The 15234-nt window shown below is 42.8% G+C and overlaps 3 protein-coding genes across 3 annotated transcripts; 2 read left to right on the forward strand and 1 right to left on the reverse strand.

Moving 5' to 3' along the window:
• Positions 1-15: 15 nt before the first annotated feature.
• PAS_chr2-1_0528 (Hypothetical protein) lies at positions 16-549 on the forward strand (the record flags this gene model as incomplete). Its single annotated transcript, XM_002491397.1, has 1 exon — positions 16-549. The coding sequence occupies one exon, from the start codon at positions 16-18 to the stop codon at positions 547-549; it is 534 nt and encodes a 177-aa protein (XP_002491442.1).
• A 7726-nt stretch (positions 550-8275) lies between these two features.
• PAS_chr2-1_0530 (Ornithine transporter of the mitochondrial inner membrane) lies at positions 8276-9319 on the forward strand (the record flags this gene model as incomplete). Its single annotated transcript, XM_002491398.1, has 1 exon — positions 8276-9319. The coding sequence occupies one exon, from the start codon at positions 8276-8278 to the stop codon at positions 9317-9319; it is 1044 nt and encodes a 347-aa protein (XP_002491443.1).
• A 121-nt stretch (positions 9320-9440) lies between these two features.
• Positions 9441-15101, reverse strand: PAS_chr2-1_0531 (Hypothetical protein; the record flags this gene model as incomplete). The annotated part of the gene is made up of 1 exon (XM_002491399.1): positions 9441-15101. The coding sequence occupies one exon, from the start codon at positions 15099-15101 to the stop codon at positions 9441-9443; it is 5661 nt and encodes a 1886-aa protein (XP_002491444.1).
• Positions 15102-15234: the final 133 nt, after the last annotated feature.

Here is a 15234-nt window from a genome sequence, read left to right on the forward strand (position 1 = left end):
TCTGCCCAGTCGAACATGAGCGTCGTTCCCATCAGCCAAGAAGCGGCCAATAAGAAGAAGCAGAAAAAAATAGACGATGTGAAGTTTCCGAAGATATTCAAGAAGTCTGTTGACTTGAAGATGGTTGATTTGGAAGTGATCAATAGCTGGGTCAAGGGTACCATTGAAAAGTTGCTAGGAACTGACGATGACATTGTTATCAATTTTATAAACGAGATGCTCGTAGATGAGCTTGATATCAAAGAGATATATCTCCAGCTAAAGGGGTTTTTGGAGGATCAAACGCTCCCCTTCTGCACAGAATTGTGGGAATTGCTTCTTGAAGCACAGGAGTCACGAGATGGGATTCCAGAAAAACTGAAAAAAAATCACAATAGGATTGTCAATGCAAATAGACCCAGATCAGGCCGTTATACGGACAGAAGGGTTCGTAGTGACTCCCGATATCGAAGGCATTATAGAGAGGATGGTGAGACACGAGCTAGAGTTGGAGATACCAAGAGGAATGAAAGAAGTCATAGGGACTACAGTCCGTCCAGAAGATCCTGATAATATCTACCCTAGTGTGTTATAACTTTTCTTAAATCGAAAAGCTTTTCTTTGTGTCAAGAAGGAAGCTTTTTTCAAGTACATCATAGGATTTTGCATAGGAGTTAGTATTGACAGAAAAGTCATTTGACAATATAAATATGATAAATGTAATAAATATTAATACTATTGAAAAGAGCGTCCTGAGTGCTGGAAATATATTTTAATTATAATAATAAAATACTTTTACTTCATTTTATAATACTTAATATTCCTGACTACTACTCCTAACAGTAGAAAGGAGAAACAAAAAGGAGGAGTATTCAATCAATGGGCTGTTTTCACACTTGAGTCAGCTCCATCCATATCCTTTCATCTTTGCCTCACAGAATGGAGCCGATAACGACAAGTCTCCTTCCAAGTTTCCCTGCCAAGGAGGTTCCTACCAAACTCTTTTTGCGCGACTTAAACTGACCCCTACGAAGTAAATCTAAGTTCAACTGCCAATGCAACTAGTTGGTGCCGAATGAAGAACCAACTTTCAACCATTAAGCTTTGCTATTTTTATGCCAGCCTCAAATATCCACTAATTTAACCAAACTTTTGTTATAAGTTGTTCCAACATCCTCGGGTGGATAACGGGCAATCATCCATCCCCATCCCCCTTCAGGGCCTCCACTCTGGTTGCTCGCCTCCACCCTCAATAAAGACATCCTGCAGCGATAATTAGTTACCATGCATTACCAACGGCATGAGTCATTCGATTATCCAGCTACGCAGGAAGAGAAAAGATCTGGATCTAATCTAAACCATCAAGCCCCGCAGAGGCTGATAAATACAGCGATGTTCATCTTACAGAGTACGTTCTGCCGCCTACAAATGAACTGGCACCGAGACCCTTACTCCATACAAACTTCGATGCGTTTGCTGAAATTTCGTAAAGTAGTTTGAAACGACCAAGTTCGACAGAGCTGATCGTAAGGTAAACTACGCGGAGAATGCTCCTTCCGTTTTACTGTACCCTTATCCACAGACGGTAAACCACCACCTTATGTCTTCTTATTCACTTGTAATTGGCCGTATTCCAACCAAGTTGCACCAATGGCATTCTGATAACTGAAAGAAAACCCCAATTGGCAATCACCGACAGATCCTTTTGGTAATTTGAATCTTTACTAAAACGCGACGATTCGTCCGAAAAGTTCACCTATCGGTCTTTAACACGCTTCTTATGTGGCTCTTGCAGGAGAGATATTTTTGTTTTCCTAATGTCCATCAATCGTTCTGCCGATGTCCCCTTTTACGCAGCCGCTACTGATGCAGATATTTTCGCAACCCCTGAAATTATTTAATTGACTTGGTGTTTATTGTCAATACTACGCGCTCGCAGCTACCTGCATGATAACGTTGAACATTACCCTTGAAATATCGACATTATGTCTCCATTGGATAGAAGCCACGCAACGCAATATTCATATAGGACCCAGCCAACAATAATAAGCTGATGCGATGCATGCGGTTGAGCTATTGGATATTCACGCAGACGAGCAGACCAAACATGAAATAATTTCATTTTATAAAAGAACCTTACCCTAGGAATTCATACTTTCTTTAATCCCAAGGTTTGATGATTCTTAAAGGCCTGGTAGGATTGGCATCTGCTTTAGCAGTTTCGAAGGCTTTTGACCTTCAAAGTGCAGGAAGCGCTCCTGAGTTTGAAGGTACCGACCTCCCTGGTAGATACATTATCGAATATGAGGAAGCATCTACCTCTGCCTTTGCTGCTCAGCTGAACGCAGAAGGGTTCGATTTCGATATCAAGTATGATTACTCTTCGAGTTCCATTTTTAACGGTGCTTCCGTCCAAATTGCTAATGATAACGAAACCACATTCCGAGATCTGCAGAAACTTCGTTCCGTCAAAGGTGTCTATCCTGCCCAAATTATCAAGCTGGACGACACTCTTGAAACCGGTACCTCCAGACCATGGAACCCACACGCGCTGACAGGTGTTGATGCTCTACACGAGCAGGGGATTACTGGTGAAGGTGTCGTTATTGCCGTTATAGATACTGGTGTTGACTACACGCATGAGGCGTTTGGTAGCGGAGTCGGTGATTCGTTCTCTATCAAGGCTGCTATTGATCTGACCGATGAGACTGGTAGTGGTATCGACTGTAACGGTCACGGTACTTTTGTTTCCTCTCTTATTGTTGGAAACACTAAGGATGCCATTGGTGTTGCGCCAGATGCCCAAATTGTCATGTACAAGGTTTTCACCGAATGTTCTGGAGATACCTCAACAGATCTGGTCATGGCTGGAATGCAAAAGGCTTATGACGATGGACACAAGATTATATCCATTTCAATTGGGTCGGATACTGGTTTCTCCAGCACGCCTATGTCTCTAATGGCTAGCCGCATTGCTCAAGAAAGGACCCTCCTAATTGCAGCTGGTAACTCCGGATCATATGGTCCACTTTACGCCTCCTCCCCTTCGGCAGGAAGAGGGGTCATTTCTGTTGGATCTGTTCAGCAAACTCAACTAACAACTTTCCCTATCACGATTACTTCATCTTCAGGCGAAGAGAGAGTTTATCCTTACTATTCTTATACCGGTCAGCAAATTCAGTTTTCTGCCGACCTCGAGATCGAGTTCACGGAAGTGAGAGGATGCAACTTTGTTGCTAATGGTCAAGATAATTCCAACAAGGCTATCTTCGTTAGACGAGGTATCGGATGTTACGAAAATATCGAGTTCCATAATATAGCTGCAGGTGGCTACAAGGCTGTGTTCCTCTACAACTCATATGGAAGATCGTGGTACCACCCCGATGTTACCCCTCTCTTTGATACATACAACGCATACTCCGTGGTTGAAGAAGAGGTTGGAACATGGCTTAAGGAAGAGACTGATGCTGGAAATTCTTTAACCGTAAAGATTAGTACTGATGATCCTATGTATCCTATTGAGAATTCAGTCTCTCTTGGAGCTGGTAAAATGGACTACTACTCTTCTCAGGGACCCACATATGAGCTTGACTTTTTCCCAACCATTTCTGCCCCAGGTGGTAACAGTTGGGGTGCCTATCCTGGTGGAGAATACCGCGTCGGATCTGGAACCAGTTATGCTTGTCCTTACGCTGCCGGTGTTGCAGCTCTTTTCGAAGGTTCCGTGGGTATTTCTGACTCACAAGATTTTCTTAAGAAATTGGTTTCAACTGCTACTGATCTAGACTTGTACGATTGGAATGCCGATGTACTTGATACCAGCTTCAAAGCTCCTTTGAACCAGCAAGGTGCTGGAATTATTAATGCTGTTGGTCTGTTTGAAGCTCAGACTGTGGTTGTTTCTGCTCCGTTTTTGGAGTTAAACGACACTGTCCACAGAGCCAGTGAACACGTTGTTCAAATTAGAAACGAGAACTCTGAATCCGTTACTTATCAAGTTGTACACGAACCTGGTACCTCACTTCTGATCAGATCCAATGAAGTCATGGAAGGGTTGGTCAATGAGAATTTTGCTCCATACACACTTGATGAAGTTGCAACAGTGATTTTATCTACCGAGGAGCTAGTGCTAGGTCCTGGTGAAGTTGGGGAAGTTACAGTTAATTTTTCAACCGAAGGGGTCAGTGAAGAGACTGCCACTCTTGTGCAAGGTAAGATTGTATTCTACGGTGATGTAGGTAACTCTGTTGCTGTTCCATATATGGGTCTTGAAGCTGATCTTTATGAGTGGACGGTTCTTATTGAACAGCCTTTGGCAGTTCGTCTCTACCGTGATGATGGTACTCTGGGATTTATGGAAGACGATCCAACGTATGAATTCGATGTATACAACCTTGATTCCCCAAGATTTTACTACAATATCAGATATGGTACCAGAGAGATCTCTATTGACTTGGTTGATCCTGAATTTAGTATTGAAACTGACTGGGAGTGGCCTTTGGTTGCAAATCAAAACAACTGGATTGACTCAATTGGATATGAAGAAGATGTCACTCTTCCTTTCCAACCACGTCGTTTCCAACAGCGTGTCAACGCTCTAGGATACAACACATTCAGCAGATTTGCCAACTCTTCTGTGATTCCGGGAGGAGATTATAAAGCATTATTTAGAGCTTTGAGACCAGGGGGTGATTACTATGTCAAGGAAGACTGGCAGCTCTTCACCTCATCTGTATTCAAAATCAAAGCCCCACCCTCAGATGAAACCAACACTGAGGAGGAGACCTCCACCGATGAACCGACTGAAGAAGAAACTTCTACTGAAGAAGAGAATTCAACTGAGGAGGAAACCTCCACCGAGGAGGAAACTTCTTCCGAAGAGCCAACCTCTGAGTCTACGGAGGAACCAACTGAAGAGCCAACTGAGGAACCAACCTCTGAGGAACCAACTTCTGAGCCAACTTCTGAGCCAACTGAGGAACCTACTGAGGATGCAACATCCACTACTGATGATGATGAAACATCTACCGAAACTTCGACTGAAGAACCAAGTGCTGAGCCAACTGGTCCTTACGCTGATCTGACTCTTGGTGAGGCCATTACCAACGTCAACGTCAGTAGTGAGAGAACAACCGAAGCATTTGGATACACCTCTGACTGGTTAATTGTGTCTTTCACTTTCAACACTACTGACAGAGATATTACTCTGCCACCTTACGCTGTTGTACAAGTTGCTATTCCAGATGAACTTCAATTCATCGCTCATCCAGAGTATGCCGAGTTCCTTGAGCCATCGTTGCTGAATTTCTACACCAAAAATGATAATTTGATCATGCGTAGTGAATTCAACTATGACACCAATGTCATTGACTTCACGTTCGATAATCGGGACCAGGTGACAACTAGAGTGGAGGGAGTTGTTTTCTTCACTATGAAGCTAGAACAAGATTTCATTGCCACATTGAGCCCAGGTGAATATGACTTCGAGTTCCACACTTCTGTTGACACTTACACTTCGACCTTTGACTTCCTCCCATTGATTAGATCCGAGCCAATCAAATTGATAGCAGGCGCAGCAGATGAAGTGGAATGGTTTATTGATATTCCAGGCGCATACACCGATCTAACAACCATAGACATTAGCTCTAATATCAACACTAATGCAGATTGGGAGCAATACTTCTATGATTGCTCAAAGCTCAAATACACAATTGGAAAAGAGTTTGATCAATGGAATAACTTTACAGCTGGATCAGAAGGTAACCAGTACAGTAATACTACCGATGGGTACGTTCGAATTACTGATTCTACTGGCTCTCCAGTTGCTGAAGTTCAATGTTTGTTGGAAGAAATGTCACTGAGTTTCACAAACCCAATAGCTGAGGATGAGGTACTGAGAGTCGTTCTTCATTCTTCTGCATTTAGAACGGGTACGTTGTACATGGCCAACGTAATAAACGTTGACATTACAACTGGCGGATCAGTGAAGAGAGAACTTTTCTCTTATGCACTGGATGAAACTTACTACGCTGATACCAGATCTGATAGATTAGCATTTGACGCATTTGAACTTGCTGACGAGGTTGTAGAACCTACAGAAGAACCGACCTCTGAGGAACCAACTGAACAAGAAACTTCCACCGAAGAGGAAACTTCCACTGAAGAGACAACCGAGGAGCCTACTGAGGAACCAACATCGGAGCCAACTGAGGAACCTACCGAGGCATCAACTGAAGACGAAACTTCCACTGAAGAGTCTACCGAGGAACCTACTGAAGGAGAAACTTCTACTGAAGAGTCTACCGAGGAGCCAACTGAGGAACCAACCTCTGAGTCTACTGAGGAGCCTACCGAGGAGCCAACTGAGGAACCAACCTCTGAGTCTACTGAGGAGCCTACTGAAGAACCAACTTCTGAAGCAACTTCTGAGCCAACTGAGGAACCAACCTCTGAGTCTACTGAGGAGCCTACTGAAGAACCAACTTCTGAAGCAACTTCTGAGCCAACTGAGGAACCAACCTCTGAATCTACTGAGGAGCCTACTGAAGAACCAACTTCTGAAGCAACTTCTGAGCCTACTGAGGAGCCAACTTCTGAGTCTACTGAGGAATCTACTGAGGAGCCCACTGAGGAGCCAACTTCTGAGTCTACTGAGGAACCTACTGAGGAGCCCACTGAAGAGCCTACTGACGAGCCAACTTCTGAGTCTACTGAGGAATTTACTGAGGAGCCAACCTCTGAACCAACCATCGCACCAACAGGCGAGCCAACTACCGATGATCTATCAACTGAGTCAACTGCTGAACCAACTGAGGAACCAACTAACGATGACTCATCGATCGCACCTACTGCTGAGCCAACTTCCGACTCATCTTCTGGACAATCTGTGGTCACTCGAATCACTACGGCCACTCAGACGACCATCACTTCAGTCTGTAATGTATGTGCTGAGACTCCTGTAACTATCACCTACACTGCACCAGTAGTGACTGACGCGGTCTCTTATACTACTGTCACCTCAGTTTGTAATGTATGTGCAGAAACACCAATCACAGTTACCTTGACATTGCCATGTGAGACAGAAGAGAATGAAAAGACTCAAGGACCAAAAACCGTGACATACACTGAGGTTTGTAACTCGTGTGCTGACAAACCTGTCACTTACACTTACACTGCTCCAGAGTACACCCAAGGTGCTGAACGTACAACAATTACATCAATTTGCAACGTTTGTGCAGAGACACCCGTAACTGTCACATATACTGCACCAAAACAACAGTCCACTGTGCCTGCTGAAGTGTCAACCGCTAAGGAGTTCAGCTCTAATGTTGTTGGAATCACTACAGTCTCTTCCAGGCCAGCTGGTTCACGCAGTGAGTCCGTTATCTCTGCTACCGCTATAGTTGGCTCGGCAACTTCAGCCCTATCTGACACTACCATTACTACTCACATTACTGAGACAGTTAATAGTGTACTTTCAGTGCAGTCTGAGTCAGTCAGCACCAACGTTACAGCTCCAACCGTCAGTACTGGAAATGAGAACTCTGGTGCCAGATTTTCCGCTGCTGTGATTTTCTCAATTCTTCCACTGGCTTTATTAGCTCTTTGAGCCTAGCGATATGATACCCCTTTTGTCTTTATTATTTACTATAAGCCACGGACATCTAATGATTCTATAGTTCGATAAATTTACTTTATTCTTATTCAGATTTGGGGCTGACGTCAATTTTCTAGCAATTCACTGTCTTGCAAAGACGTTTGTAGCGAATATTGGCTTCCATGGATTGAGATTCGCCATCATGCTGTTATTTGATGCTTTAGTATTTACTCTAGAATATTTGGCATTTTACGTGAGGTTTAACTAGCGACCCCACATTCAGATCTAGCACCTGTAAAACAAAGAGTCGATAATGGGGCCGATCTACCGCCCCTTTCTTTAATTATCGTGTCTCAATAATATCCAAAAAAAATTGGTGACCTTTCTCAGAGTACAGGTACCCCAAAAAAAGTTACCGTGCAAAAAGCGTCATAACGTCTAATGGGACCTGGCTACTGGGCGATGATTCATCATGACTCAGCGAATCTGTCAAAGAGCCAACGGATATTCTCGAATTACCTGTGAATCGCTAAGATAAGCAGGCAAACATCGGCTTCTTGTACTCTTTCCCATTACACATTGCGCATTATTGGTCGCAGATTCTATCAATACTATTTCACGATAATAGCAAGGCAGACGACATCATCTTCAAGTCGATAACCTAGGGTTGCATCTTAACTACAAACGCCAGAAACCTGTATGAGCGCCCTCACCGGTAGACCAATGGCCCCCATCACGGGTGAAGTGAATGATCAGCATAAAGTTCTATTCCACTTGCCCTCTGCCATTGCTTCGCAGAAACCTATGTTGATGTCATACACTGCATCCATTTTAAGTACAACGGTCGGGTTTCCATTGGACAGTTTAAAGACCCGAATGCAAACTCATTCGTTCAACAGTGCATTTCAATGTTTCCTGTACACCATAAAGTCTGAAGGTTACAGAGGATTGTTCCGAGGAATAGCGGCCCCTTTGGTTAGCACTTCATTTTCTAAATCTTTGGGTGTCTCCATTTACATATTCTTCAAAACGCCTGTAACTGAAATCAGAGACAGATATCTAGCATACACCAAACTCAAAGTTGACGAATACCCTCAGAGAAATTCCATACTGAATAATATTCCTACTTCACTGTTTGCAGGGTTCCTATCAGGATCGCTGGTATCACTGTTTGCATGTCCCTTTGAATTCACCAAGCTTTTTTCTCAGATCCAAATACTCGTTACCAAGTCCACTGCTTCAGCACATAATTCTGCACAAGCTGCTCCCAAGTCAACGCTGAGAGTAGCTAGGGATATCGTTGCCACAGATGGTCTGAAAGGTCTTTACTCTGGGTACAGATATCATCTGATGCGAGATTCAACTAGTACGGCACTTTTTTTCACAATTTATGAGACATTCAAAATGGCACTCGGGGCCATATCACCGGATGATGGTTATGTTCAGGGGTCGTCTATTCCAAGTGCCCCCATAGTTATAATTATTTCTGGAGCTCTTTCTGGTGTTTTCACATGGGCCACGGTATTTCCTATTGATACTGTCAAGGCAATGTATCAGAAAGATATTGTTGCCAATATACTCAGAAAGAGAAATGGAGAAGAGAGACTTCCTTTGAAGAAGGTCAAAATTCAATTGTTTAACAGAAGAATGTATCGGGGACTTGGCCCATCCGTTACCAGATCCATCATAGGTACAGTGGTTTTTTTTAGTGCGTTTGAGTACTTGATGGCCAATGTCGCATAGTTCGTCACAGATTCTCAGGGCTGTCACCTCTGTTTACCTGAATAATATTTATAAACATCTTATCATATAGATACTTCTTATAGAGCACAACTACAATCGATTTGCGTCACCATACATTAGCTTATTCGTTTGACTGGGAGTCACCTTTGGCTTGGCCTCTACCTCTGCCTCTTCCTCGTCCCCTACCTCGTCCCCTACCTCTAGGTCTACCTCTCACGAGTGCACCCCTAGCTCTTATCATCTCATCACCTCTTCCTCTCATCTTTAAAGTCTCCGACTGGCGCTTAGGTGTAGCTTTTTTTGAAATGCGACCTTTTTGGATCTTACTACCTCCAACACTGTCTGTTCCGTGGATAAGAGCTTGATTCTTCTCCGATTTGGGTTCCTGTGCAAGGTCCTGCGTAGGTCTTAAAGTGTTGAGATCTCCTCCAAACAAAGCTTTGTCTGCCTCCAGGTGCTTCTTCTCGTCGTCTGCAGTCTCATACAACATTTCCTTCGATATATCTGTTAAAACCTTTGATATATGAATCTTGCCGGAGGCAATTTCACTGATTAGGTTATTCTGAAAAACCTCTTCATTATGGGCCTCCTGTAGTTCTTCAACGGTATTGGCTCCAATGAACTTCCCACTTCTTGTCCTCATATAACTGTGATCGGGAGAACCTAGACCAGGAGTAGCAATTTTGGGAGTGGAGAGTTGAACTTTTGGAGACGTAACAGGCGTTACCTGATTCTCCGCTTGCTCTTTGCTTTTAGACTCTTTCTTTAGTGAGTGAGGGCTTGAAGCTTTAGATTTCTTGGCAACAAGAAGTTCAAAATTGTCAAAAGGTTCTGGCTTCCCTTCGGAGACTGTCGATATTTCCCCCGCAGATATAGATTGCTCTTCTTTTTCTTTTTCTGGTCCAGGATGGTGCACAGTGGACAACTTGTTAGGGTTGTTAGGCGAGCTCCACCCGTCATTAGACGATTCAACTGGAGACTGCTTAGATGCAGCATTAGTTTGTAACAGTCTACCGGAGACTCTCCTGGTATCAGGAGAATACGGTGAGCAAAGCACAGGAGACTTCGACCGGGTCCTCTCTGCAGGGGGTTTAGCAGAGCTTCTAGTAACCCTACTTGTTGAAGGTATACGCTGATTTGGCCTTGAACTCGACGTAGAAACATATAACGGCTTCCGGGACCTAGATCGAGATCTTCGTTCACCTGAATCTTCGCTGGCCTCCTCTGTGTTCTGGTTTATATCGTTCATATGATCAGTTTCAGCAATACTAGTTGCTGGATCATTTTCCAAAGTGGTATTTGTGCTTCTCAGTGACTGGTCATCATCCTCGGAAATAGGTGAAAAGATTTCCGTTTCCTCCCTTTTCACTACAAGGGTCTCTGTTTTGTAATCATTGTGAATAGATTCTTTTGTGTCGTTACTAGCGACGCTAACAGGCTCTGAAGGTTCTTGATTAGGTGAGTCTCTCTTAAATAATTGTGTGAATAGAGATTTCAAAACCTTCAACTTAGGACGCTCGCTCAGTTCTTCCAGCTTATGTTTTCTAGGTGACGATGCAGACTCAATTGTTTGATCCAAAGAGTTAGCACCTTTGGTAGGAAATAATGCACTTTCCTCATAATTCACCCTTTCTTCAACATTGGGAGGCTGAACAGAATCTGTGATTGAAGAGTGCTGGAGATCTTGGAGATCTATTTCTTCTTGACTTTCAGGCTTGGTTTGGATATTGCTTTCAGATGCAGGCTCAGACTCGGAGGAGGCTGCCAGCTCATTCATGGAGTCAGGAGGGATTTCGTTTGAATTTTTATCGCCAACAACACCGTTTGAACTGCTCTCATTAGAACTTCCAGGACTACTATTTGGGATCACATCTGATGTCAATGCTATAGCAGCAGAAACTACTTCATCCTCTTCATCTGATTGTACAGGAGTTTCTAGTGCGTCCTCACCTTCGTCAATACCAGATTTCGTTTGATCAACTGAAATCTGCATCAAGGGTTCTTCAGAGTTGTCTAGCACTGCATCAGAGACATCAACACTTTTCAATACTGTGAAAAGTTTTTCAGGAACTTCACGAAGCCTGGAAAATATTGAATTTCCTAGAGACAGTTCATTCTTAAATGCTTCAGTGTCTCGTATAAAAGTGGAATCACTGTGAACAGTTTCATCTGCTGAGGTCTCATTAAATTTGCTGTTCTTATTGGGGTCATCTATATCAGATACAGAGGCATCGACCTGTGAATCATTATGGTCAGATCCGGCTCTCGAAGCCACACTGAAAGCTAAAACATCCTTTTGCTCCTTATCCTCGGCAGAACTTTGTTTGGCCATCAAAGATCCTTGATTCCTAGCAACGGAAGTTATTTCAAGTGACTCAGAATCATTCGAGTCGTTTTCTTCCTCACGTTTATCAGGCTCATCGGACACTGCACCATCTTCCTCACTCTTTCTATCAATTGTTATATTCTCAGAAAATTCTCCAGGGATATTACTGGATTGATGGTACAAAGGGCCCAGACCATTTAAGTTGGCGGCTGTAACTGATTCTTCATTTTGAGCCTCAGCGAATGATTCGTTTTGGTATATAGCAGATTCAAAAGCAGTGTCTTCTTCTTCACAAAAAGTAGAAGAACGATCACTATTCCGTGCTATGGATGCAATGGTTGAAACTACATCCTGTTCATTGTTTGCGCCACAGGTTGTTTCCACTTTTTCTGGCTCCGTTTTTGTTTCATTATTTTCATCCAAACGGACGTTTTCATCTTCATCAAAAGGGAAAAGGTCATATTCAACAGCCTCTTCAATTATTTGTTCAACAAATTGCAAGCTTTGAAGAACACTTTTCACTTTTGAGACACCTGTATCCAATGGCAACTCATCTTTCTCATCTGTTACACTATTAGGTTGCAAACCTTCCAGATTTACATTGGTCAAAGCTTGAGTAGAAGATATGTCCCTCATTTCTGAAATCGAAGGTTCACCATTGAAATCTTCTGGAAAATGGCTGTTTGTATCTTCCAATTGCTGGGCAGTAGTTTGAAGATCTTGCTTCTCCTCTGATGCCACTTTTATATGAGCATCTTCGGCACCTTTTGACTGTAAATTGTTTTGAAGATTTGGTGCTACTTGTTCATGCTTACTGTGTTCGTTCTTGTAGTGTTGGTCTCTGACGGTAAAAGAATTATCATTAATGTTGGGTTGTATTTCTGGTTCTTCCAGTTCCTCATGTTCTTCAAGTTCTTGATATCCTTGATATTCAATGTTTTGCAACTCTTGGTGTTTCACAGACTCTTCAAAGTCTTTTTGATAATTTTCGTTTTGCAGAGTTAAACTGTGATCAGCTGTTGCATCTGCCAGTGCATTTGCAGTATGAAATTCAGAACTGGAAGAACTGTGAATGTTCGTTGCAACTTGCTCATCTAAAGATTCCATATCTTCTACGTTTGGGCTAGAAGCTGGAAGGGTTGGCAAGTTATCAATATTGCTGTCAATTATAGGCGTTAGGTTTTCGTCTTCATCAGATACAGGGTGATCTATAGTCGTCGATTTCGACACTTCACACACTTCATGAGGCGATTTGTTTTCTATCTCAGCTTGAGACTTCAAAAGTTCTTCATATCGATCAGTAGAATTGCGGTCTTCGGGATTATCTGCGGGCGAAATATGTAAGTGCTGAGCTGGCGATTCTGATTTGTTTGAATCATTTGAAGATTCTCCCTCTAGTACAAAACTGGCATTTGCTTCCGAGTAGCTATTTTCTGCCGAGGGTTGTGAAGAAAGAGAATTCAAATTAGAGCCCTCCTGATCGATCGGCGAAGATGTTGCCTTAAGATCCTCTACAAAATGTGCAGGTTCTATATCTTCCATTTCACCCATACTTTGATCGATCTCTGCTTCGACTGTTACTGCACCATCCAGGTTTCTACACGCATCTCCAATATCAGCATTAGATTTGCTCTCTTGTGTTGACGTAGATTCAACTTTGTTCGATTCATGTTCCAATGAAAGATGGGATAAAGCCGGTTGTTCATTGTGAGCTTTTAAAGAAGAGCTCAACATTTCAAGAACAGAAGGAACGAAAACTGGAGGTGCCACCCCAGCTTCTGTTTCGGAGTCACTAGAGCTATCAAACATTGTTGGTCTTTGTTGCGCTATGGTACTTGGAGGTTCCTTATCTGTAGCTGATGGTTTATTAGCAGATTCGGAATTAGACCTATATTCTTGTGAATTTTCTTCACCCGCATCGCTTTCTGAATCAATTTTGTCCTCCTCAACCTTTCCCCGGGATTCACTTTGATTCAAAAGTTCCTGGTTCATATTAATCATGAACTCAGCAATCCCTTGAATGTTAGTAGAGTCCAAAATGTTGAGATCGGTATCAACTTGAGTTGTTGTTTCTTCATCTTCTTTCTGATGTGTCAAGTACTCAGTGGTGTTATTATTAGCTGTGAAGTAATTAGTGTCGTGAGAAGGAGATGATGATTCGTCGGAAGTGTTATTCTCCGAATGTGTATTTTCATGTGGAGAACTCACATTGACTATGCTCTGAGACGTTTCGGCTCTAGGTTGCATGAATCCATAGATTGAAGAAGATGAGTATCTATAGTTAGCTTCTGGAATATCATCTTTATCCTCAGAAAGGTCCGATTGCGTGTCTTGGTCCTCATCTTCTTCTTCACTCTGTTCATTGCCTTGCTCTTGCAATCCTTGCAATTCTTGAATTTCTTCTTCTTTTTCTTCCTCCTCTCCCTCCTCTTGGCCCTGTTCTTCTTCTTCTTCTGAATCTTGGGTCTCCAATGCTTCATATTCTACAAAGGGACTTTCCTCTTCCTGGCTGTCATGGTGTATTTGCGAGTTGAAGGGCTGAATTTGAGTTTGGCCAACCGTACTATCTGCCAATTCTGGAAAACGGGCGTCTGAATCATCATTATTTTCTGATTCTTCGGGTTCTTCACTTTGTATTCTTGCAATCTTCTCAGTTGGTTCAGCATATTCAGCACTTTCGTTAAGCAGAGAGGTCAAAGCGTAAGTTACTTCTGACTCATCATATTCGAGGTGGGTGGAGGTAGATGATTCCACCGGATTGTCTTTTAGATCATTTTCATTCTCAGAACTCTCGTACTCTAGTTCTTGATCAGATCGAGGTCCGTCTGAAAATTCCTGCTCATCTTCGTTATCTTCAGACGATGGCCCATCATCCACTTCAATGATTTCCAGGTCAGATCCCAAATCACTCTCTTCATTCTGAGGCTCCTTGAATTCATCATCTTCTTCAAGCTCAGGAACTTCTTCATCTTGCCACTGACTCTGATCCACTATTGGGGTCTGTTCCTCCTCTTCTACGAAGCTCGATTCAGATTGGGCACTCAAAGTATCTTTGTTCCTTTTAGCACTGGCTAGTAACTGACCCAATTTTTCAAACTCAGAGTCGTTTACTTGCACATGTTGATTCAATCTTTCTCTTTCACTTTGTAATTGTCGGATCATCTGTTTCTCTTCAGTTTGAGTCTCCAACAATGAGTTCTTAGCCTCAACTGTTATAGACTTCATCCAAGATACTAACTCATCTTCATTCTTGTCACCATTCGTGAGAAGATGAGTGTGCTTCTTTGTTGGCAAGTCAGTTAGCTTTCTGAGATAGCTTGACTTGGAAATGATGCTATCATTCAGTGAGAAACTCAATGAAGGAAGTTGAGGCAAGTGGCCTGGCAATTTATGTAAGGAATTCACAGTAGATGCCTTCTCCTTCCTTTTCTTTTCGGAATTCGTTTTACTGTCCATTATTTATTGACCAATTGGCAACTTTAAGCCGTTTGGTGCTTTAGGGGAGACTGAAAAGGCTGACTTGACTTTCTTTCTGTACAGAAAGATGTTCGTGGGCTATCGCGAGGAAGTTTCTTACATAATCAGTATC

This window comes from Komagataella phaffii, chromosome 2, assembly GCF_000027005.1.
Source record: "Komagataella phaffii GS115 chromosome 2, complete sequence".
In the NCBI taxonomy this organism is placed as follows: Eukaryota; Fungi; Ascomycota; class Pichiomycetes; order Pichiales; family Pichiaceae; genus Komagataella; species Komagataella phaffii.